This window comes from Thamnophis elegans, chromosome 10 (assembly GCF_009769535.1).
Source record: "Thamnophis elegans isolate rThaEle1 chromosome 10, rThaEle1.pri, whole genome shotgun sequence".
NCBI classification, from domain to species: domain Eukaryota; kingdom Metazoa; phylum Chordata; class Lepidosauria; order Squamata; family Colubridae; genus Thamnophis; species Thamnophis elegans.
Genome location: NC_045550.1, coordinates 11059328 through 11084309, shown reverse-complemented (window position 1 = coordinate 11084309; position 24982 = coordinate 11059328). Strand labels below are relative to the sequence as shown.

At 40.2% G+C, this 24982-nt stretch overlaps 1 protein-coding gene across 1 annotated transcript in view; it reads right to left on the bottom strand.

Moving 5' to 3' along the window:
* EIF3A (eukaryotic translation initiation factor 3 subunit A) overlaps nt 1-24982 on the bottom strand; it is a 37829-nt gene that overhangs the window by 1486 nt on the left and 11361 nt on the right. Inside the window, exons 12-21 of the mRNA XM_032225064.1 lie at nt 22296-22643; nt 21132-21236; nt 20900-21013; nt 20004-20126; nt 17700-17853; nt 16671-16855; nt 14219-14304; nt 10582-11648; nt 8083-8257; nt 5733-5917 (exon numbers count right to left, since the gene is read on the bottom strand). Of these exons, the coding sequence (XP_032080955.1) occupies nt 5733-5917; nt 8083-8257; nt 10582-11648; nt 14219-14304; nt 16671-16855; nt 17700-17853; nt 20004-20126; nt 20900-21013; nt 21132-21236; nt 22296-22643 (2542 nt within the window). The remainder of the gene's footprint in view (nt 1-5732; nt 5918-8082; nt 8258-10581; nt 11649-14218; nt 14305-16670; nt 16856-17699; nt 17854-20003; nt 20127-20899; nt 21014-21131; nt 21237-22295; nt 22644-24982) is intronic.

Genomic DNA, 24982 nt, shown 5'->3' with positions numbered 1-24982 from the left:
GTCTCCAACCTCCCCTTTGCGGGGAAGGTTGTTGAGAAGGTGGTGGCCTTACAGCTTCAGCGTACCTTGGAGGAAGCTAACTATCTTGACCCCTTCCAGTCTGGCTTCAGGCCCGGTTACAGCACTGAAACCGCTTTGGTCGCATTGACCGATGATCTCTGGAGAGCCAGAGATGGAGGCCACGCGTCCATCCTGGTTCTCCTTGACCTCTCAGCGGCTTTCGATACCATCGACCATGGTATCCTTCTGCGACGACTGCGGGAGGTGGGGGTGGGCGGCACTGTTTTACAGTGGTTCTCCTCCTAACTCTCGGACAGGTCGCAGTCGGTGTTGGTGGGGAGGGAGAGATCGTCCCCGAGGCCCCTAACCTATGGGGTGCCGCAGGGCTCGGTTCTGTCCCCCCTGCTATTTAACATATACATGAAACCGCTGGGCGAGATCATTCGGAGGCACGGGATTAAGTACCACCAATATGCGGATGATACGCAGTTGTATCTGTCCGCCCCGTGCCAACTCAATGAAGCGGTGGACGTGATGAACCGGGGCCTTGAGGCTGTTAAAGACTGGATGAGAGCTAACAAACTGGTGCTCAACCCGGAAAAGACCGAGTGGCTGTTGTGTTTTCCTCCCAAAAATTCGGCTAGCGTTCCATCAATCAGGCTGGGGGGACAAAATTTATACCCCTCAGACAGGGTCCGCAACTTGGGAGTCCTCCTGGACCCACAGCTGAGTTTCGACCATCACTTGTCAGCTGTGACCAGGGGGGCATTTGCCCAGGTTCGCCTGGTGCGCCAGTTGCGGCCCTACCTGAACCGGGAGGCTCTCACAACAGTCACTCGAGCCCTTGTGATCTCTAGGCTGGAATACTGCAATGTGCTCTACATGGGGCTGCCCTTGAAGAGCATCCGACGACTTCAGCTAGTTCAGAACGCGGCCGCGCGAGTGATCATGGGCGCACCACGGTTCGCCCATATAACACCGATCCTCCGTGAGCTGCGCTGGCTACCTGTCGATCGTCGGGTGCACTTCAAGGTTTTACTTACCACCTATAAAGCGCTCCATGGTAGTGGATCTGGCTATCTGAGAGACCGCCTCCTGCCAATTACCTCCCTGCGTCCCATCAGATCGCACAGAGTAGGCCTCCTCCGAATTCCATCCGCCAGTCAGTGCCGACTGGCGACTACGCGGAGGAGAGCCTTCTCAGTTGCAGCTCCGACACTATGGAACAACCTCCCCGTGGAGATCCGTACCCTCACCACCGTCCAGGCCTTCCGCACAGCCCTCAAGAACTGGCTATCCCGTCAGGCCTGGGGATAGGATTACTCTCACCCCGCCCGAATGTTGAGTGAATGGTGTGTTTTTATGGTTAATTTCTTTTATTCACGTTTCTTTTTCTTTTTAAGTCTTGTCTTGCACTCCCTTCCCTCCATTGTTGTAAGCCGCCCTGAGTCCCCTCAGGGAAAAGGGCGGCATATAAATGTTTAATAAAAAAAAAATAAATAAATAAAATAATCTGATTAGAATTAAAAAATATCTTGGAGGAATTTTCAATGTGACGTTTCTATTACAGGAAGAAAAAGTAATGAAGCATAACCACAGAACAAAATTAAGGAATAAGAAGTAATCATGTTGAATTAATACATTCTACAATTTAAGACTATAAACACTGTACTACCAGCAATGTTTCAGAATACACTGTAAATTCAAAATTAGGGCTGTACGTATTACAAAAGCTGGCATTATAAAAGTACAAACTTGAAGAAAATAATCATGGCATTATAGCTCATATGTTCATATGGTTTAATTCACCATAAAGATTCTGTGCATGAATTCATTTTAAGTATTTATGATAGATGTCTATATTTGTCATTTCAGATTATTTCAGTAACCCATCAAGATCATTTTGAATTTTTTTTGTTTTCTAACATTTTCATTATTCTGTCCCATTTTTGTGTCATATGAGTATTTGAGTTTTTTCCAGTTCTTCATACAAAATAATACATACAATGAACAGTAAGAAAGTCAGTTCGGAGCATCACATTATCCACACATGGACAGATAATTTTTTTAACTTCAACAACTGGGCACCAAATCCCTCAGAATGCTTCTCTGGTGTCTCCCCTTCTTCCATATCACCTTCTGTTGAACTATACTGGCAAACTCCTGTTTTATTTTCCTGGCCATTCATACAATATGGAATATTCAATTTTTGCAAAACAGCCAGTACTAGATTTTGTACTCCATAAGAAAAGGGATAATAAAAGAGCCATGGTGGCACAATTGTTAGAATGCAGTATTGCAGCTAATTCTGCTAACTGCCAGGGGTTCGATCCTCATGGGCTCAAGGTTGACTCAGCTTCCAACCCTTCCGAGGTGAGTAAAATGAGGATCCAGATTATTGGGCATTCAACTGTCCAAAGAGCGCTGTAAAGCACTGTGAAGCGGTATATAAGTCTAAGTGCTATTGCTGATACTGTAATTTCTTAATATATCTGCTTAGTCTTAAAAAGCATAAAGTGTTGTCTTTGTGTCAATATTTCCAACAATGGTGTCTGATAAATAAAATCGTTCAGATTCATTCTATATGTGTTTATAGCATATCTGTTTGTAGCAAGTCTTGTAAAGATGACTTGGGAAAGATTTGGTTATTTGGGAGTTTGATATTATTGGCTTAAGAAAAATGCCAGTGTTCTGTCAGCTGTTAGTTCAGCCACATCTTTATTAGATCCATGTCCCTCCTTGTTGATCAAGGCCTCCCCAGAGGTGATATGTGGTTGGGCCTTGATAGTGGTTAATTCTTCTTTGAGAAGGGGTAATTCCACCATCTCTTAAGTGATTGTAAATGATTCACCCCCTTCTTGAGAAGCCATCACTATATTTATCAATTTTCATCCAGTTTCCAATTTTTCCTTTCTAGAGAAGGTGGTCGTTGTGTAGCAGCTTCAAAGATGTCTGAAAGAAGAGGATCATCTGAACTCTTCAGTCAGGATTCAGGCCAAGGTATATAACCAAGACAGCACTGATTTGCACTTTAAGATGATCTCTGGTGAGGATGGGATAGGGATCACGCATCAATCCTCGTTCTTATTGACTTCTCAGAAGTTTTTGATATCACTGATCATAGAATGATGGAATGGCTCTGGGGGTTCTAGAATGGCTTTGGGGGTCCAGCTTGCCCGCCTTCTTCCAAGACCAGTTCCAGTTGGTGTTTGATAGGAAAGGAGATGTTCAGCCCAAGGCCCTTATTATGTGGAGTGCCACAGTGTTCAGTGATGTCTCCTCTCCCATTTTAACAGCTACATGAAGTCACTGGTAAGGTTATTTGTTGGTTCAAGGTGAGGTATATTCTGTTTCAGTCTCTCATGCCATGGTTACCCCCTGCTTGGATTACTGCAGTATGCCCAAACACGGCTGCTCTCAAAAGGTATTTGGAAACATCATCTGATGCAAAATGTGGTGATCCGAATAGTTGCAAGTACCAGTCACTCAGTGCATGTGGTATGTCTGCTCCACAAGCTACATTGGCTACCAATTTGCTTCCAGATGCAATTCAAGCTGCTGGTAGTTACCTTTAAAGCACTTCATAGCTTGGGGCTGGACTACCCCTGGGACCATCTCTCCCCAGTGGTATCTATCAGCACTGTGAGATCCAGCAAGAGAAGCAGGCTCTGGGTCCCATCTATAAGAGAGTGCCATCTGGCAGGGCCTCAGAAGAAAGTATTTCCTGTAATGACACCTGCTCTCTGGATCATTACCTCAGAGATTAGATTTATCCTGGCCCTGCTGGCCTTTTGCAAGCCACGAAAAATTTGGCTTTGTCATTAAACCTGGGGCTCTGTTTGTATAGGTGAGCCCATTTCTTGGTCTTGGTAGCATTAAATCAGCTGCTATGCTGTTTTATGTTATTTTTGTTGTTTTTAAACTTGTTTTTATTACCTTTGTTTTTAACCGTTAACCTCCTAGAGATGGGTGCATATGAGAAATACATATGAGATGGTTGTCCATATACATTTATTAAATATGTAAAAATAAATATACAGTGGGGCAAAAAAGTATTTAGTCAGCCACCAATTGTGCAAGTTCTCCCACTTAAAAAGATGAGAGAGGCCTGTAATTGACATCATAGGTAGACCTCAACTATGAGAGACAAAATGGGAAAACAAATCCAGACAATCACATTGTCTGATTTGGAAAGAATTGTTTTGCACATTATGGTGGAAAATAAGTATTTGATCAATATCAAAAGTTCATCTCAATTATATATCCTTTGTTGGCAATGAGAGAGGTCAAACGTTTTCTGTAAGTCTTCACAAGGTTGGCACACACTGTTGCTGGTATGTTGGCCCATTCCTCCATTCAGATCTCCTCCAGAGCAGTGATGTTTTGGGGCTGTCACTGGGCAACACGGACTTTCAACTCCCTCCAAAGGTTTTCTATGGAGTTGAGATCTGGAGACTGGCTAGGCCACTCCAGGACCTTGAAATGCTTCTTACTAAGCCACTCCTTCCTTTCCCCGGGCGATGTGTTTGGGATCATTGTCATGCTGAAAGGCCCAGCCACGTTTCATCTTCAATGCTCTTGCTGATGGAAGGAGGTTTGCACTCAAAATCTCACGATACATGGCCCCATTCATTCTTTCATGTACACGGATCAGTCGTCCTGGTCCCTTTGCAGAGAAACAGCCCCAAAGCATGATGTTGCCACCCCCATGCTTCACAGTAGGTATGGTGTTCTTTGGATACAACTCAGCATTCTCTCTGCTCCAAACACAACGAGTTGTGTTTCTACCAAACAGTTCTACTTTGGTTTCATCTGACCATATGACATTCTCCCAATCCTCTTCTGGATCATCCAAATGCTCCCTAGCAAACTTCAGACGGGCCCGGACATGTACTGGCTTAAGCAGGGGGACAGGTCTGGCACTGCAGGATCTGAGTCCCTGGCGGCGTAGTGTGTTTTACTGATGGTAGCCTTTGTTACATTGGTCCCAGCCCTCTGCAGGTCATTCACTAGGTCCCCCCATGTGGTTCTGGGATATTTGCTCACCGTTCTTGTGATCATTTTGACTCCAAGGGGTGAGATCTTGCGTGGAGCCCCAGATCAAGGGAAATTATCAGTGGTCTTGTATGTCTTCCATTTTCTAATTATTGCTCCCACAGTTGATTTCTTCACACCAAGCTGCTTGCCTATTGCAGATTCAGTCTTCCCAGCCTAGTGCAGGTCTACAATTTTGTTTCTGGTGTCCTTCGACAGCTCTTTGGTCTTCACCATAGTGGAGTTTGGAGTGTGACTGTTTGAGGTTGTGGACAGGTGTCTTTTAAACTGCTAACAAGTTCAAACAGGTGCCATTAATACAGGTAATGAGTGGAGGACAGAGGAGCTTCTTAAAGAAGAAGTTACAGGTCTGTGAGAGCCAGAAATCTTGCTTGTTTGTAGGTGACCAAATACTTATTTCCCACCATAATTTGCAAAAAAATTCTTTCCAAATCAGACAATGTGATGGTCTGGATTTGTTTTCTCATTTTGTCACTCATAGTTGAGGTCTACCTATGATATCAATTACAGGCCTCTCTCATCTTTTTAAGTGGGAGAACTTGCACAATTGGTGGCTAACTACTAAATACTTTTTTGCTCCACTGTATGCCACCTGCATTTTTTGTAATGGAAATGTATTCCCTGTTTCTCTGATAGGATTTATATCACAATAACAGAATTGGGTAAAAATAATCTACCTTCTTCCCGATCTGTTCTGGGTGGGGGTCCTCTCCTTTCTCTCTCTTCAACACGACCTCGAAGATCACGACCACCACGGTCATCTCTAGAGTCACGACCACCTCTGTCCCATTCATCACGACGACCAGAATCTCTCCAGCTAGTGGCTTCCTCAGCTGCTCCTCTTCTCCAGCCAGTGTCATCCCTTTAATTATAAAAGTTGTATCAGTTATAAAGAAAGGATCTTCAATTACATACTATCTGCAAGGAAGGACTTATCACTATCTTCATATAAATTGCAATTATAATTGGTGAAAAGGGTTTTTAAAAACATTAATGGATATTTAAAACGCTCTTGGAAAAAATTAAATACAAGTAATTCTTGATTAACAACCACTCATGTAGCAAGCTTCCAAAGTTACAACAGCACTGAAGAAGTGGTACTTATGAACAGTCCTCAAAGTTTCAGCCATCCCAGCAGTGACTGATCCTGATCTAGACAAGTTCACAGTTACAATGGTTGCAACATCCTGTTGTTATGTGATTACCACTCACGTTCACACAGCAAAGTCAATGGGGAAACTGGCAGGGAAGATTACAACTATATACTGTTAAGTTGCTCTTACTCCCACCACTCTTTAACCCGATGAGGCTATACTCTTTAGCACATGCTTACCCAATGACATGGTAGCTGTTCCATGACTGGCAGCAGCCACTTCTTGCCTGTTTGCCTTCAAGTCACAGTAGGCACTTAGCCGCTGCCAGCCTGCTTGCAAGCCCCCTCCCCACAACTTGTGACTTCCTGTCAGCTTCCCCATTGACTTTGCTTGTTTAAAGCTGGCACGAAGCTATAAGAAGGTCCTTGCTTAATGTCTTGTGATCCTCACTGTAAAGATTGTTGTTGCTAAGTGTTCTGGTCATGCAACATTGTGGTTTATGACATCGCTTAGTAACATAAATTATCATTGTTAAGCAAGGACTATCTATAAAATGGAAGAGTCACTAAATTGTGGAGCATGCAAATTGTTTCTGTAGTATTTTTTTTAAGTATTTCCAACCCAGTGGAATGTTGGGAAAAGTATGTGAAAGGGACTCTGGATTGTGTGTTTACATTCTTGTTGTCCATCTGTCTGTCAATCAGCAAAGTAAGCTGCCCTAAGACAGAACAGAACAACATGATTTGATGGAAAAAGGAACAAAAGACAGATCGACTTTGAAATTGGTCAGATGAGGCCTACAGACTTTATGAGAAAATTCCCCCAACAATCCAAGAGATAGTATGGGATGTCTCTTAGGACGTTGATTACCACTCCATTCTAAGCCCCTCTCCCTCTTGGTCACACAATTCAAAGGATATGAAGCCTATTTCATGCTTCCCAGGCACATGGACATAACAAATGTACAAAAATAGGCAAAAAGGGAAGCAGAAGTACATGTACTTAGAAACATTCAGTGGCAACACATACACATCACCGATTAGATTATCACAGAACACACAGAGGCAAAATATATGCATGCATCCTAATTATTAACATGTAGAGTAAGTGCGAACATGCAGACATAGCAAAGCAACATATTATTCTGTTATGTAAACTACACAGATTTTGTGTGTGTGTGTGTGTAAATGAAGTATCCCTTCATTTCTTTATCAGCAAAAATGTAGCATAAAATGGTTTGTCCTGTGACTGCCTAGAAGGCTCCTGGAATGGGGCTGAAAGGTGAAAGGGAAGTACTATGCTCCCTCCCATATTTGGGCAGACCAGGTGCTTTGACAGAAGAAAAAACACTTTATACATACATAGGTGTGTGTGTGTATGTATATGTGTGTGTGTATATTTTAAACAATATATATATATATATATATATATATATATATATATATATATATATGTATGTATGTATGTATGTATGTATGTATGTATATATATAATGTTTTTTTATTTGTGCTGATAAATAAATAAAGGGAGACTAGTATAGATCTATTTCAAGCTATTTAGCTCTCATCAGCTAGCCACACCCTTACTGGGATTTGAACCTGGTCTATATGGCATACTAGGCACACTAGCATATATTGTTTAAAACTTAAGCTATAATAAAATTTTGTTTAAAACTTAAGCTATAATAAAATTTTGTTTCCCTATTTTGTTTAAAACTTAAGCTATAATAAAATACATTTTTAAAAACTGACATATCTTTGTGGTTGATCAACAAGCTTATATGGCTCACATATTTTAACATATATTCCCAACATGCAAATATTTCTTGTTATAGATACCAGACATTCCACTTGTCTATTAAAACTATCTTCTAATTCATAAAGAAAAAAAAAAAGAAATCATCACATCCCATTAAAATGTAATAAAGTCTCACCTAGGACGCCTAAAACGATCTTCCCGATCTAATTCACGGTCTTTGTCAAATTCTCGTTCTTTTTCATTTTCATCACGGTCTTTATCTTTGTCCCATTCACGATCTTCTGAAGGTCTGGAATCCCGGGGAGGTCCCCAGCTGTCTTCTCGAGCCTTTTCACGTTCTCTCCACCCACCTAGCCAGCAGCAAAACATCAATTTTTAAAGGCTAATTTCAATAGTGTGTGGAACATCTTTCCTGCATTCTTTAGCTGAATTCCCTACTTTCCCATCATTCTTGCAATGTCTTTTGCCACACCCCACAATTGTGCAGAACCTGATTGGTAGGACTAATGTTTGGGAGCTGACAGATCTGTCAAATGGGAAAACTGGAAAACTTTCATTCCAGACGTATATTCTAGGCTGCTTTTTTCCAATCAGCGGTAAAGCAATGAATATATGAAAGCAATGGAGAAGAGAGCTAAATTTAGTGGCTTTCAGGTTTAACAAGTATGAAACATTTCAAATAATTTTTAAAAAAATTGTTTTGCACTTTAATTTAAATCTGTCTATAATAAATACAGTATTTTTCTTTCATAAGTCACACTTTTTTCCTCCCCAAAGTGGGTGGAAATGTCTGTGCATCTTATGGACTAAATATGGGTGACAGGCAGCAGCAACGAACAGCGGCAGCGATCCCCGCCGCCTGGAACAGCTGATCGGTGGTATTCTGGGAGGGCAATCCAACCACCTATCAGCTGCTCAGAGGCAAAGGCTTCCGCATTCCCTGGTGGAGGCAGCAGACAGCGAGGTGGCAGGATGTCTGCTGCAAGGACGCTAGCCAGATGAATACTGGATGGATGCTGGGAGGCAGAGGCAGATTTTTTTCTCTTCTTTCCCTCCTCTAAACCTAGATGCGTCTTATGGTCAGGAGTATCTTATGGAGCAAAAAATACAGCAGCTGCCAGACACTCTCATCTGGTCTAAATCATAACTATTGAAGAAAATCTCATTCACAAATTGCCCAAAGCATTATGAGGATAGATGCAAATAAGACCTTTTCATAAAAAACAGCAATTTTTTAAGTGTGGAAAGCAAAATCAGTTTTAAAAATTTAAATACTTAAATGACTAGACATGTTAATATCCTATTCAAGTCTCATGAAATCCAGGATGAGGTCACTTAAGTTTTTTGTGATTTTAGATACCTATAATAGAGATGTCTAAGTCAAACTCAAATCCTCCTAATTATACTGGAAAGTTAATTTAAAAAAAAAAAAATTCTTCACAACAATACAGAAGAGATTTGCCACTGGGATCCTGTCAATTTCTTAGTGTAGCATACAGATCTTAAGTTTCTTACTATTTTTTTTGTCGTCATATCAATCTGATCCAATCCTAAACTTTTTAAAAGTCAGCCAAGATAAACCAGGTGCTGCCACCTAATGGGGCAGATGTCTGCAGCAAGATTTGTTAAAGTCAGCGCCGGTTAATTATCCATGTCACATTTGTGTTCAATAATCAGATTACATATTAGAACATGAAACGTCTCCATTTAATCATACATTCATTTAATCATTCATGCTCACTAGTCCAAAAATAAAATGGCACTAAGCTAAAGGAAAGATTTCACCTTACTGTGTGCCATACCTAAACTATTTCTTAGTTCTTCCTCTGAGAGAAATACCACCAGCTGAAAAGTAAAAAATGTTTTTTTTAAAAAAAATAGGTAAAAAATGCTTTTTTAAAAAAAGATGGACACACCCTTATTTTACGTAGTTCACTTTTCAATGTTTCGTATCTGTATCTTTCAGTTTTATATTGCTGATACATTTCTTGAAATAAGACACCACAATGCATTAATCCGTATCAGACACAAAACATTTAGAACAAAACGTTTATATTCTTCAGGCATCTGTATACTACTAACACTCTCTATCTATAACAGTGTTTCTCAACCTTGGCGACTTTCAGTCCTGTGGACTTCAACTTCCAGAATTCCCCGAGCCAGCTATGCTGGCTGGGGGATTCTGGGAGTTGAAGTCCAAAGGACTGAAAGTTGCCAAGGTTGAGAAACACTGACCTATAACCTTTAATTTGGCAAAATAGTGCACCCTAGGGCAACAATTTCTGAATCAAGGTATTTCAAATGTGCGAACTTACAGAAGGCATCCAAAATCCAAGATCCATGACTCAGGTAGGACTGAAATTTGGTACATATGTGATTGCTTTGGGGTTGTTGCGCCATGGGCCAGAGGTTCACTAGATTAGTCTTGCCTTAGTCCTCCAGAGGCTGAGTAGACTGGCCCCTCCTTTGGCTGTTGGAGATGGGTAGACCAGTCCTGCCCTAACCAACCAGCAGAAAATCTGAAATTGCACCCATTCCCACAGCTTTTTTTTTTTTGCCCTTGGTCATTCTGTTCCTCTCTTTGGTAAGGAAATATCTCTAAAAGAAAGACCCAACAGATCATGAGTTGTCCAATTTATAATAAAAAAGTTACAATTTGCATGAATTTGTTTACCTGGTTTACCAAATGGCCTCCAAGGTCCAGGCCTGGAATCATCTCCACGCCTGGGACCCCTGTCATCATCCAGTCGTCTGGATCCACGATCATCATCTGTGTTACGCCAAGGTCTTCTATCCTCATCACTCCTTGCAATTCTATCATCATCCAGCCCACGCCTGGGCCCTCGGTCATCATCCAGCCCGCGCCTGGGCCCTCGGTCTTCATCAAACCCTCGCTTGGGTCCTCGGTCTTCATCTGTGTTGCGCCAACTAGGTCGGTCATCATCCAGCCCTCGCCTGGGCCCTCGGTCATCATCCAGCCCACGCCTGGGCCCTCGGTCATCATCCAACCCACGCCTGGGCCCTCGGTCATCATCCAATCCACGCCTGGGCCCTCGGTCATCATCCAGCCCACGCCTGAGCCCTCTCTCATCATCTAAGCCACGCCTGGGTCCTCTGTCGTCATCCATGTTACGCCAACTTGGTCTGTCATCTTCCAAGCCACGCCTAGGTCCTCTGTCGTCGTCCAAGCCACGCCTGGGGCCCCTGTCGTCGTCCAAGCCACGCCTGGGAGCTCTGTCATCGTCCAAGCCACGCCTGGGACCCCTGTCATCGTCCAAGCCACGCCGGGGGGTCCTGTCATCGTCCAAGCCACGCCGGGGGGGCCTGTCATCGTCCAAGCCACGCCGGGGGGGCCTGTCATCGTCCAAGCCACGCCGGGGGGTCCTGTCATCGTCCAAGCCACGCCGGGGGGTCCTGTCATCGTCCAAGCCACGCCGGGGGGGCCTGTCATCGTCCAAGCCACGCCGGGGGGGCCTGTCATCGTCCAAGCCACGCCGGGGGGGCCTGTCATCGTCCAAGCCATATCTTGGGGCCCTGTCATCACCAGTTGAACGCCAACCTGTTCGGTCATCATCCAGGACTTTCCTAGGATCCTTGTCTTCCTCTTTATCCTGTTTCAGTATTTTATCTTCTGGTGCTTCCTGGGTAGGCTCTTCCTCTTCTTGTGGAGTAGTAGACTTAGTCACATCGTCTTTTTGTGAAGGTTTTTCATCATCACGTACATCCCCACGCCGCCACTCTCTAATAAAACAAAGCCAGAATTTTATTTTCAGATGTCCAAAACCCAATAATTGGGTTACTCTTGCAAATTACAGCTACATAACTATAAATTACACATGATTTCTCATCTCAAAAATTTTGTGAGCTACTCTATGTTAATACATGCATTCATACATTAGGAAGTCACAAATTTCCATGGATGAGTATAAATAACAAAATGTATTCCAGAAATCATACTACTAAATTTCTGAGACAACAAAAGTTATGGTTCACATGTTTTGCTAGTTTTCCAATAGAAACAAGTTATTTGTTCAATATCAATATCATGAAGTGGAATTAACAAAACTATTATCTTCAGTTTACCGGAACTTCTCAATTAGGTACCATGAGTCATATTCAGGTTAAACATATTTTTTTAAATAAAAGTGCTTTCTGCATAAGAAAAATATATAGGTCATCTCCATTTAATGACCAATACCTTAACAACTGATTGAAGTTATGAAAAAAATCTCAGAAAGTGTCCTTTACAGCCTATAAAGAACTTCTGACCATTGAAAACACGTCACCACCACCTGCAGCCATGTAACCACATTTAGGGAGCTTGGCAACTGGCTGGCATTTACGGCTGGTTGCAGAATCCCAGTCAATGACCATGATTTACTACTTTTCTGCCGTTTTCTGGCAGAAAACTGCAAAAACCACACATTGAATATTCTAGATTCATTTAACAACCTCATGGTTCACTTAACAACTACGGTAACTCTCTTTATAATCATTGTAAAAATGGCTGTAAAATGAGATGACCTGTTTAACAACAGCCCTAACTTACAAGCAAAATTCTAGCCCAATTTTGGTCATAAATAAAGGAATAATAGAAAAACAGAGTTGGAAGGGACCTTGGAGGTCTAATCCCGTTCAAAGCAGGAAGCCCTATACCAGCGATGGCGAGGGGTCGTGCATGGGCGTGCAACACCCCCCCCAGTGCACATGCGGGCATTAGTGGTACTCCTCCACCATTTTTTGATGCTTTTTTCGCCCTCCCCAGGCTCCAGAGGCTTTATAGGACCCTGGGGAGGGTAAAAACAGCCCCCCTACCCCCCCCAGAGGCTCTCAGAGACTTCAGGGACTTTTAGGAACCGTTCCCGAACTTCCAGTTTGCCCATAGGGCCGTTTTTTTGCGCTCTGGGGGCTTCAGGGAAGTTCCTGAAGCCTCTGGAGGGCGTGGGGGGGGCAGGGGAGGATCTTTTCACTCTTCCCAGGCTCCTATAAAGCATCTGGAGCCTGGGGAGGGCAAAAAATGGCTTTAAAAAAGGCTGAACTCAGATGGCCGGCGCAGGCATGTGTGACAAATGGCTCTGTGTGCCACCTTTGGCATTTGTGCCATAGGTTCGCCATCCGGGCCCTATACTATTTCAGACAAATGGTTGTCCAATCTCTTCTTAAAAACCTTCAGTGCTGGAGCACCCACAACTTCTGGAGACAAGTCAAATTAATAGTTCTAATTGTCAGGACTATCTATACAACATGATCTTACACACTACATGAGTAGCGTGAATGAAATATCGTATCTGACAATTAGCAACTCAGTTTTAAGGTGTGTATAAATTAGTTAACAAAAGAAAAGGGAATCAGCCAGAGCACTCTAAATAAAATATTCCAGAATATTCATATACGGAAACATATTCTATTATGCACATTGATTTGTAATTGTTTACTGGATTTGCACTGAACTACAGTACTAGTAATTTTATTTGTCTCAGATTCAAAGTAATGACATCATTTTGCATTGGTTTCATTCTACTTTGAAAACTCTTTTAACACTTAGAAGCAAACATTTTAGTATCTAAAACTTCTGGCTAACACAGAATTCATACCAACCACTAAATGGGTGGCTATATAAATATTTTGAATGAATGAATGAATGCAAAAATGAACTACAAAAATTGAAATCATTAATATTAGAAGGCAGGCCTGTCAAACTGGTGGCCCGCGGGCCAGATGCGGGCCGGATGCATCAAGCGCAGGTCATGCTCACCCCGGCTCCACAAAGGCAAAATACATCATGTGATCATGTTTGACATCTTTGGCCTATAGATCTGAAGGTGTAGAAAAGGGGGAGGATATTTGTTGGAACAAGCTGTAATTTTGAGCACTCATCTCTGAAATATGTATAATGCAAAATCTATATAAATATAAAAGGGCAGACAATAACTATGGAGGAAGGGATGCCAATATAGCCATACATTTAGCAAAATGATTCCAACCTAGAAGGATAGGACAAGCCTTTGTCAGATATTCCAATTTGTTTGAAATGGTTATACACAAAACTCAGTTGGTTATTGAATATATTAATAGTTCCATGGTCTTATTAGCTATACAGAAAGAGAATACCTTCATTACAATTATTAAGGTTTGCAAGAATGTTCTGGAATATCTAATGAATCCTGGTAACATGGTATTAATGGCCACTAAAATTATTCCATATCCAGTCAATGTTCTTTGGATGACAATGTACACTCTTGCGCAGGTTATCAGAATAAGAAAAGAAAACGACCTATTACAGTTTGCTTAAGTATTATTCTATAAGCTACCTTTCTGGGGGACGTCTCCATTCTGATTCCTGATCAGTAGTTCTTCTCCAAGTATTATCACTTTCTCTATCACCCCAACGTGATTCCTACAATTAAACACAATAAAAAGCAACCTTAGGTTAGTACCAACATGATTAGGAATATTTCATATTTTAATTTCAATTATCACAATTTTTTAAAATGCAGAGTCTTATCAATGATTCCAGAAACACAATCTGCTTCTAACTAGTTTGCACGTTTAAAGAACACGCTATGGCCGGGAGTAGACAATTTTTTATCAAGGACTTCATCCTGAGGGATGAAGAAATCTTTTTTTTTTTCTTTCCTAATTAGAAGACTCCAAAGAACAACCAGTAACTCATTTCAGAGAGCTAAACTGGTTATTTAGTCGGTCTATATTGCTCCAGTTTTCTTGAAAGACCATTGGATAAACATGCATATTCAACATGGATAATGGTGGTTCACTTAATGTGGGATTATTACTTACTACTTAACAAGAGAAATGGGAAGGGGGAACCAAGAATAGTAGCTCCCCATGGCAGAGTACATTCATCTCTCAGTAATATGTATGATATTTGAAATTTATTTCTGAAATGGTACAAAATGTAGAAATAAGAGAAACCATCATTTCTGCAATAAGGCATTTCAAATGAAACAAAGATTCAGATAGAAAATTAAAAAGAACAAGGAAGAAATGATAAATGTATTATAAAAAATGATTTTTTGTTAAAAAAATAGTGTCAGGCCTGCAGTTAATTTCCTTTTGGGATTTTTGCCTGCCACACACTCTATTATTTTCCTATGCTGTTTCATTAGTGTAGTAATTGGGAGGGGGAATAGAAAGGAGTAGAATTGTGGAATGTGTTGTTGTCATTCCTTTCTAGAAGCCAAGGTCATCTTTTGTCTCCGTACCTCTGCACCTGACCGGAACTAGCTGGGTGCAGATGCCAGCGTGGCCGAAGAAGATTGGACCATGTCATGTGATGGATTTGTGAGTGTGGGGATAAGATCATGAACTTTCAACTGGGTGGAATCCCAGGAAGTTTTTCAGATTTGGGATTCCACAGCCAACATGTCTGTCTTATTAAATTGGAACTTTAAGGATAGCTCTGCCTTGGACTCTGATTTAATTCTGCATGATATTTGGAACGTTGACATTTAGCTTGGTTTCAGGACCAGAAGCTATTTTGTGAATGGGCTCCATGTGATGCTATTGAAGTCATTTTCTTGAAAATCCAAATCAGCCCATTTACTCAGGACTTGCTTTTAAAAAATTATTTTTCAACTTTTCAAGGCAATATTTTTATTTAGCTTAGACCCATCTGAATCTCCAAACTATTTTTTCCAATGTTTAAAATGTGTTTTTTTATTTTATTTTTTATTAAGTTATAGAATATTATGAAATACAAAACACAAAAGTAATTAGACGAACAGTGAGGGAGGAAGAGAAAGAGGGAAGTGAGATGAAGAAAGGTTGGGGGCGGAGAAAAAGAAGCATGGAATTCCAACTCTGTTACAGTAAAATAAACAATGTTTAAAATGTTCTAAATCTACCAATTTTTACACCTGGGATATTGTATTACCTTGCCAACATGTTATTACTGTTATCTAATTACATTGCCAACAGCACACTGAAAAAATTAACTTGTAACTGATCCTAATAATAATCACAGTGCCTTTGTGATCATGTAATCCCAACTCCGAGCTTGGCAACCATCATACATTTATGACAGTATCTCAGTCACATGATTGCCATTTGTGATCTTCCCAATTTATGATAAGCGAAGTGTCACAGCCAAACTAAACCTGGCAGAAGCCATTTTCCTAGTTCATCGTTGTCACACTTTGGGAGGAGGGAATGCTTTGCTAGACACAACATAGATGTTTCTCGTGAGAACCAAGGTCATCTCCCAGGTAATGGGGGGAGGAGGAGAGTGCTGAGAAGCCCACCAATTAACTTAATTGGCCAATGTGACTTGGGGAAGGGGTTATTTCTGGTTTAATTATGCTAAAATAGTGGGAACGTTTCAGAGTTTGTTTTCCACTAAGCGTGCCAATATGATGTACCCAATAAAGAAGTTATTTGAGGTAGCAAGTGGTCTCGGAGTTCTGATTTGCCTGGGATCGTCAATTGGAACCTTGACACAAAGTCAAGGTATCGATGTACTGTATTTGTATTTTATTATTTGTATGCCGCCCTTCTCCGGGAGGACTCAATAACATCTTTGAATCTACTGAATAACATCTTTGTCTAAATCAACAACACAACAATGATATTATTTTGAATCATGCTTGCAAAAATTTATATTGTAGCAACACATTTGTAAGCTAAGGTTTAAATGGCATAGAAGCTGTATCTTAAAATGATTTCTAATCAGAATATTTGAACTGGAAATATATAGTATATAAATATATGCTCTCCAGAAAAATCCAGTTTATTAGAATTATTTACCTTCCGCGAAAGTGGATCGTCAAGATTCCGCCTCTCCTCTTCACGACGACGCTCCCGCTCTTCAATTTCTAATTCCCTTTGACGTTTCTTTCTTTCTACCTCTTCTAGTTTTTTAACACGTTCCTGATATTCACGCATTTCTTGTTCACGTTTTTCACGTTCAACGCGGTCTTTCTCTTCTTGTTCTGTCCAATCATAAAAAAATAATAAAGCAACCTCCCATTTTGGATTAAAAATGGCTATTTCATCTTCAAATATACTGATTTGAACATCACTTCACAATTACACAGATTGAAAGTTAGTTTTAATAAATTCAATTTTGTAAATAATAGTTAAAGATGTATGGCTCAATCTAAATCTAGCCCGTTAATTCATTTTTTATTTTGTAGCTTAAAAAAAAAAAGATAAGAAAATATTTGCTGCTATCTGCAACTAACCCTAATAAATATTTTAATGGAACCTCTCCTACTGTAACAATTTTATATACATATTTCCCAATATAAGCAATTCAGTAAGAACATTTGAGCAAAATAGAGACAGTCCCCAGGTAAAGAACAAGTTCCATTTCTAGCTGTCTTTAATTCAAATTTATATGTAAGTTGAAACTCACACTTACAAATAGGCTAACTATGATTAAAAATGGCAGGCACTGAGTTAAGCATATCTGACTTACAGATGATAATCACATGATCACAGACATGGTGACCACTGCCGCAATGGTTGCCAAGCACCCATATGATAATTGTCACTACAGGAACTCTGCAAGGGTCGTAAGTATGAGGACCGGTTGTAAGTTGCTTTTTTAGTACCATTATAACTTTGAACAGGCAGCAAACAAATGGTAGTGAGGCAAAGACGACCTCTATTTTGATTTTCCAGATACCCCGAACAAATGTCTACTTCTAGTAGCTGCCATGACACACATCTATCCAAAAAAATATGCAAAATTACTATCAAGAAATATAAGATCTGTATAAATAGAAAGATGAGGATAGAGTGTTATTTTAGGAAGGACCTTTCAGCATTTACCTTTAAGCATCTTCTCCTCTTCCAACCTTTGTTCTTCCTCCTCTTTCTCACGATAGTAAGTGATGCGTCTTTCTTCTTTGCGCTCTCTCTTACGTGCCTCTAAACGACTACCTCTTTCCTCCGCTAACCTTTCTTCAAATTGTTTAAGTTTTTCCTGAAACAACAATACTTAAATCTGGAACTACAGAAATAGTACAAGCAGCACATAAGGTCAAATATAGATATATGCCAAATTACTTTCTAGCTTTGCAGAGGGTGATCAAAACACACTGGGATTCTATACACTTACAAAGCCAAACCAGAAAACAAGTGCTGTTTACATTCTTGTAACAATATGATGATGTAGAGTAACAGACAACAAAATATAGGTAAACATGCTATGAACTGTCCACACAAACTCAAGCTGATTTTATAAATAATATTCATGTCTTTTTTTGTTGCATGATAGTACAGGTGGAACTCGAAAAATTAGAATATCGTGCAAAAGTTCATTTATTTCAGTAATGCAACTTAAAAGGTGAAACTAATATATGAGATAAGACTCATTACATGCAAAGCCAGATAGTTCAAGCCGTGATTTGTCATAATTGTGACGATTATGGCGTACAGCTCATGAAAACCCCAAATCCACCATCTCAGAAAATTAGAATATTTCATGCAATCAATAAAACAAGGATTGTACATAGAACAATATCGGACCTCTGAAAAGTATAAGCATGCATATGTACTCAGTACTTGGTTTGGGCCCCTTGGTTTGCAGCAATTACTGCCTCAATGCGGAGTGGCATGGAAGCTATCAGCCTGTGGCATTGCTGAGGTGTTATGGAAGACCAGGATGCTTCAATAGCGGTCTTCTGCATTGTTCGGTCTCATGTCTCTCATCTTTCTCTTGGCAATGCCCCATAGATTCTCTATGGGGCTCAGGTCAGATGAGTTTGCTTTTGGCAAACGTTGCTCTCATCAGAAAAGAGGACTTTGGACCACTGAGTAACAGGACTTTGGACCACTGTGCTTCATTAAGACCAAGGTCAACGCAGCTGTCTACCAGGAGATTTTGGAGCACTTCATGCTCCTTCCGCAGACAAGCTTTATGGGGATGCTGACTTCATTTTCCAGCTGCCCACACTACCAAAAGCACCAAAACCTGGTTCAATGACTGTGGGATTACTGTGCTTGATTGGCCTCTCCATTCTTCCTTCATACTCTGGGTCCTTGGTTTCCAAATGAGATGCAAAACTTGCTCTCATCAGATTTTGGAGCACTTCATGCTTCCTTCCGATATTGTTCTATGTACAATCCTTGTTTTATTGATTGCATGTAATATTCTAATTTTCTGAGATGGTGGATTTGGGGTTTTCATGAGCTGTACGCCATAATCATCACAATTATGACAAATCACGGCTTGAACTATCTTGCTTTGCATGTAATGAGTCTTATCTCAAATATTAGTTTCACCTTTTGAGTTGCATTACTGAAATAAATGAACTTTTGCACAATATTCTAATTTTTCGAGTTTCACCTGTATATAAACTAGATTTCAAATATAGATGGTACAACTCAAAAACTGAATGTAGCTTTCCAAGCCATCGCCCCATCCCAAGGAGCAGAGTCACATCTGCGGGATGGGGAAGTGAATTGAGGAACCTCTCTGTTAGCCTTTAAAGGCAAACAAGGTCAAGAAAAAGAGAATTTTGAAAGTCTGTCAAAACCCACCATTTTAACATATACTTAATCCAATCAATAGCAATAATAGCAATAACAGTAGACTTATATACCGCTTCATAGGGCTTTCAGCCCTCTCTAAGCGGTTTACAGAGTCAGCATATTGCCCCCAACAACAATCCGGGTCCTCATTTTACCCACCTCGGAAGGATGGAAGGCTGAGTCAACCCTGAGCCGGTGAGATTTGAACCGCTGAACTGCTGATCTAGCAGTCAGCCTGCAGTGCTGCATTTAACCACTGCGCCACCTTGGCAATCAAGGCAGAATAGTTCTGATGCTGGAACTCAGATTCATTTATTTGTTATTTATTTATTTATTGCTCACCTATGTTATTTCAAGGTAACTCTGGGCATTTTTTCTAACAGTTGCACATTCTCCTGAATTTTATCAGACATACAGATAATCACATCAAATAAAAAAATACAAACAGGAAATGTTGCAGGCCACCCTAGTCAATTTTGGCTAATGTCCTAAATGTCAAACATGCTGATGATTTTTAAGATACTGCCTGCCCATTCTAATTTATGGTTATACTAGAAGATCCCATATGTAGGATTACAGTTAGCAAAAAATGAAATGTACCTCATAAACTGATTTCCTTGCAGTCTTGAGCCTAGTTATAAAAAAATCACTGTCTTCTATCATCCGTGACATTCTATTCTTATGCTCAAGAGCCTTTTCACGTTCCTGTTGCATGGTGGTGATCTGCAACACAAAGTCAAATCAAAGCAAATCAAACAGTTGTACATAATGTTCAGGTTCCAATGCCTAAAATTTAGCAGACTAAGTTTCACACTGAAAAAAACATTGAGGGGCCTGTTACATGTAGTCCTTGATGTATGACTATTTCTTTAACAATCATTCGAAGTTATGATGGCACTGAAAAAAAGTGATTTACAACCAGTCCACTTTATGACCATTGCAGTCACTCCAGGATCACATGATCAAACTACAGGCATTTAACAATCAACATGTATTTACAACATTTGCAGAATCCTGGGTCCCATGATTGCAATTTGTGACTTCCCCAGGGGGCTTCTAAACAAACGAAGTCAAGGGTGTGGGAAACTAGATTTGCTTAATGAATGCAGTAAAAAGGTCATGAAATCCGCACACTTAACTACATCACTTAGTGACAGACGTTCCAGTCCCAATGTGATCCTAAGTCAAGGACTACCTGTATATGTACTTATGGTTTTGCATTAAGTATATAATTTTAGCCATTATATAATTGGAGAAACTTTACAGCAATTAAGTAAATGTACTTATAGCTTGCATAATTTACTCTGTGGAAGACATGCATTCTGTGGTGACAAAATTCAAAGGAGACTGGAATTTTCCAATACTTAACAGTAATGATATTGTCCAGGAAATGTTGCTAGTTGGCAATCAAATTAACTTGAATTGAAAGTTTACTAGAAAAATAATGTTACTACCAAGAATTGCTTCTCAAATAAGCAAGCTCTCAAAAATCTTACCCTTTCTTCTTCTTGCTGTTCCCAAAGATCCATATCTCTGACTCTTTGTTCTTCATAGGCAGTCTTAATCAGTGGAATTTCTTCTAAACGTTTTGCTCTTTCAAAATGGTCAATCTAGATTTTTTAAAAAAGGTTGGTTTATTCTCTTAAAAGTTGAGAAAACAAAAACGTTTTCAGTTCAGTTGTAAATGCTATTGTTTTCTGCCTACATTCACATTGCCTTTTCTTTTACCTTTTTCTCCTGATTCTTCAGTCGCTCTTGCAATTCCTTCTTTTCTTTTTCAAGCTGTTCAACCTGTTTTGCCATAATGAAGTCTGGATCCAATTCTTCAAGATCCTACAAATAACAAAAATTAAAATATAAAAGATTTCTAAAGGGTATGAAAACATTTCTGCAGTTTAAATACGCTGTATTTCCCATAATACATTTACTCTGTTTTTCCTTAGACATTTAGTATACTTATCAATTATTTCAATATCACAGAATGTACTACTTTAAGTCAAATTGGGGAAAACACATTAAAATTAGGAAACCTAATCCAGACAAGAGGTTTAGCTAGGAAGAATCAGGAATAAATGCTGGAATAGCACATCTGAAATCCCAAACTCTGAAGTCGCTAAATCATCTTCTTCATTTTAATATAGTGGGAACATAAAACTTGCTTTGAGTTACAATCTTTTTATTCCTAACTGAAAAGATTTTAGGCAGCATGGCATAGACCAGCGATGGCGAATCTTTTTTGGCTCGCATGCCATAAGGGGGGGAGCGCAGGGGGGGTCGTGCGTGGGTGTGCCACACCCATAATGCAACGCGACACACACCCCAGTGCACATGCGCGCATGAGATGCTCCCCCCCATTTTTTGCATGCTTTTTTCGCCCTCCCCAGGCTCCAGAGGCTTTATAGGAGCCGGGGGGGGGAACAGCCTCCCCTGCCCCCTGGAGGCTTCAGGGACCTTCAGGAGGCTTCCCTGAAGCCTCTGAAGGGCTTAAACCAACCCTAAGAGCAAACCGGAAGTCCGTTCCCAAACTTCCGGTTTGCCCATAGGGCTGGGGTTCTTGCGCTCCGGAGGCTTCAGGGAAGCTCCTGAAGCCTCCGGAGGCGGCTCTTTTCGCCCTCCCCAGGCTCCTATAAAGCCTCTGGAGTCTGGGGAGGGCGAAAAATGGCTTTAAAAAGGTTGAACTCAGCTGGCCAGCGCATGCATGTGTGCTGGCCAGCTGACAGGGCAACGCTTTGCGTGCCCAAACAAATGGCTCCGTGTGCCACCTATGGCACGTGTGCCATAGATTCGCCATCCTAGGCATAGACAGTGCATTGTTCCGAAAAAGTGCCTTTAACAGGAGGCCAGACCATAAATTAAAAATTAACACCACCACACAGAAATAACACTCCTTACCTCAATATCAATATCTTTGAAGGCCTTCGCTCCCAGCTCTGTCTTCTTAATCTGCTCCAAACGTTCACGAACAGTTTTCTTTTTAATTTGCTCATGTTCCTGCAGAATACGCTCTTTTTCACGCTCTTTTGCCTCCTGGCGCAGTCTCTCTTCTTCAGCTTTACGCACTTTTTGGAGTTCAGCTTCACGCTGCTCCAGCTCTTCTTTTTCACGCTGAATGTTCAAACTCTCAAGACGTTCCTTTCTTTCTTCAATAGTTTGCCTGCGGGCAAGGATACGCTGATGTTCTTTCTTTGAATTTTTTAAGTAAGCTGTAACTGCCAGTTGATGTTGTTCTTCCTTTTCTAGCTGAATAAAGGTTAACAACATAACAAGATTATTTTTTGAGATTCAAATGCAACAAGAGACAATATACATTACCAAAATTCAGAACAATACAATTTATTTAGAGCAGCAGAAAAGGTGATTTTGAAGATTTTGTTGTTATAATCTGAGCTTTCTAACCTATGGGAAAAAGATTGTTTCCTATGTTGCTCCTAAGCTATGGAATGCTCTATCTAGGAAAGTATATGTAGCTCCCACATTTAGAAAAATTGCAAAAATGCATCACTTTTACACAATGTTAGCTATTCACTGATTTTAATTGGATTAATTTAAAAATCGTGTTTTATATTTTTCCTTTCATTATTATAAGTCATGGCTTTTGTAAGTAAAAAGGCAGAGGTGTAATAAATAAATAAAAATTACTAAAGCCATCTCCATGCTGTCTTTTACAGCTGCTGATTAATTTAATGTAGAGCAATTTATCATTCAAGGATCTGATTTCCAATAAATAACTGAAATTACAATAAATTGTCAATCATTTGGAAATGGAAAAACCATAATATAGCCATGTCATGTTATAAAACATATTTTTAAAATCACTTTCTCTAATAAAACCTTGCTGCTTACTTAGAAATTTCAATTAAGAATGCCATCTCCCATATTTTCTGCAATAAGCTAATATTCAGATGCTTTAGTCATAGGAAAAAGCTTTGTTTGGAAGTATGCCCAACTGTTAGAAAAACAATAAAGTTAAGCAGGAGTGGTAAAGAATATTCTGCAGAAAGAGGATGGATGATAGAATTCTAGTAACATACAACTAAAATGTAAAATGGCCAATCATTGCAACCATTTGCAAAATTCCTGAGAAATTTTCTCACAATTCCAAGTACACCCATCAAAGCAAAAACCTGGAACTTTTAGGAAAGTCATTAAAATATGCAAATAAATATTAAGTCATTCATGATATGTATTTACTGTATTTACTGTACACATTCATTAGTGTACCCCCAAAAAATTAACTCTTCTCTACTGTGTATTTTTTTATTCTTTTAGACTTAAGTCAACCAATTACATTTTGAAGAACCGTGCATATTGCATTGTAAGTTTGAAAAATAGTTATGTCACTTTTTTAGTGCTGTGGTAACTTTGAACGGTCACTAAACAAATGGTTGCAAGCCAAGGACTACCTGTAGTTGCTCTAGATTAGTGTTTCTCAACCTTGGTGACTTTAAGTCCTGTGGACTTCAATTCCCAGAATTGCTGTGCTGGCTGGGGGATTCTGTGAGTTGAAGTCCACAGGACTTAAAGTCGCCAAGGTTGAGAAACATTGCTCTAGATCATTACTCTTCTAGATTCTTCCCTCCTCCTCCCGCCATTCAAGAAGGCCCCAAATATTTAGCAAAAATAGAATAGCTTCCCTGAATTATACCTAAGACAGTAGCTTCACTCTTTTAAGCCTTTTTATCACTGACTTACAAGTGGTGTAATTCAGTTTCCCCACATACATTTTGGGATTACAATGGCAACAAAGTCTGCCGGGGAGTGCTGTTGCTACACAATGTAGTCACATGACATCACACTTTATAACTGCATTGCTTAGCAATAGCAATTCGGGTCCCTACCCAAAGACTTCCTGTGCAAGAATGAGAACTTTCACTGACCCTTTGATCTTTATGTTGGCCTATTATGAGTTTTGAATTCTGAAAATACAATGAAATCTGTCCTCAGGTTCACTAACGCAGCCACCACCTTCTACTGAAATCTAACTTGTATTGATTCAATTGGCAGTTTTATTGACCAAAAGATTATTGGCAGTGCACTCCCTTCCATCCAGGGCATGGCATACAAGCGCTGCTTGATCAGGGTCCATAGGATTGTCTGTCATGCTACACATCCTCTCCATGACCTGTTTTCCTTGTCAGCTTCTGGGAGGAGGCTTTGTGGTATCCAAAGCAGAACATCTAGATTCAGTCACAGTTTTGTTCAATATAGTATCAACCTTGTGAGTTTCCTCTTTCCGCTATGTGTTCAAAATAGAGTAATTAATATGTATATACAGTATATGTGCGTGGGTGTATATCTCGGTGTGTATACACACAAAGATATTTTTTGAGAGCGGGCAACAGAATTTTATTTTTAATGTGCGCCAGTGTGCTCACATTAAAAACAACAATAAACGTTATCTTATTATAATTAAACTGAGATTAGCATCTAAAAATCGTAAATCCATTTCATCGGCTTTTTATTTCCATGTGTGAGTTTTATCCATTAGGACTAGAATCATGGGAAGGACCCCAATTTACTAGAGAAACAAGAAATGTGGATTAGAAGGAAAAGAAGCACTCTGATCATAACTGAGCACA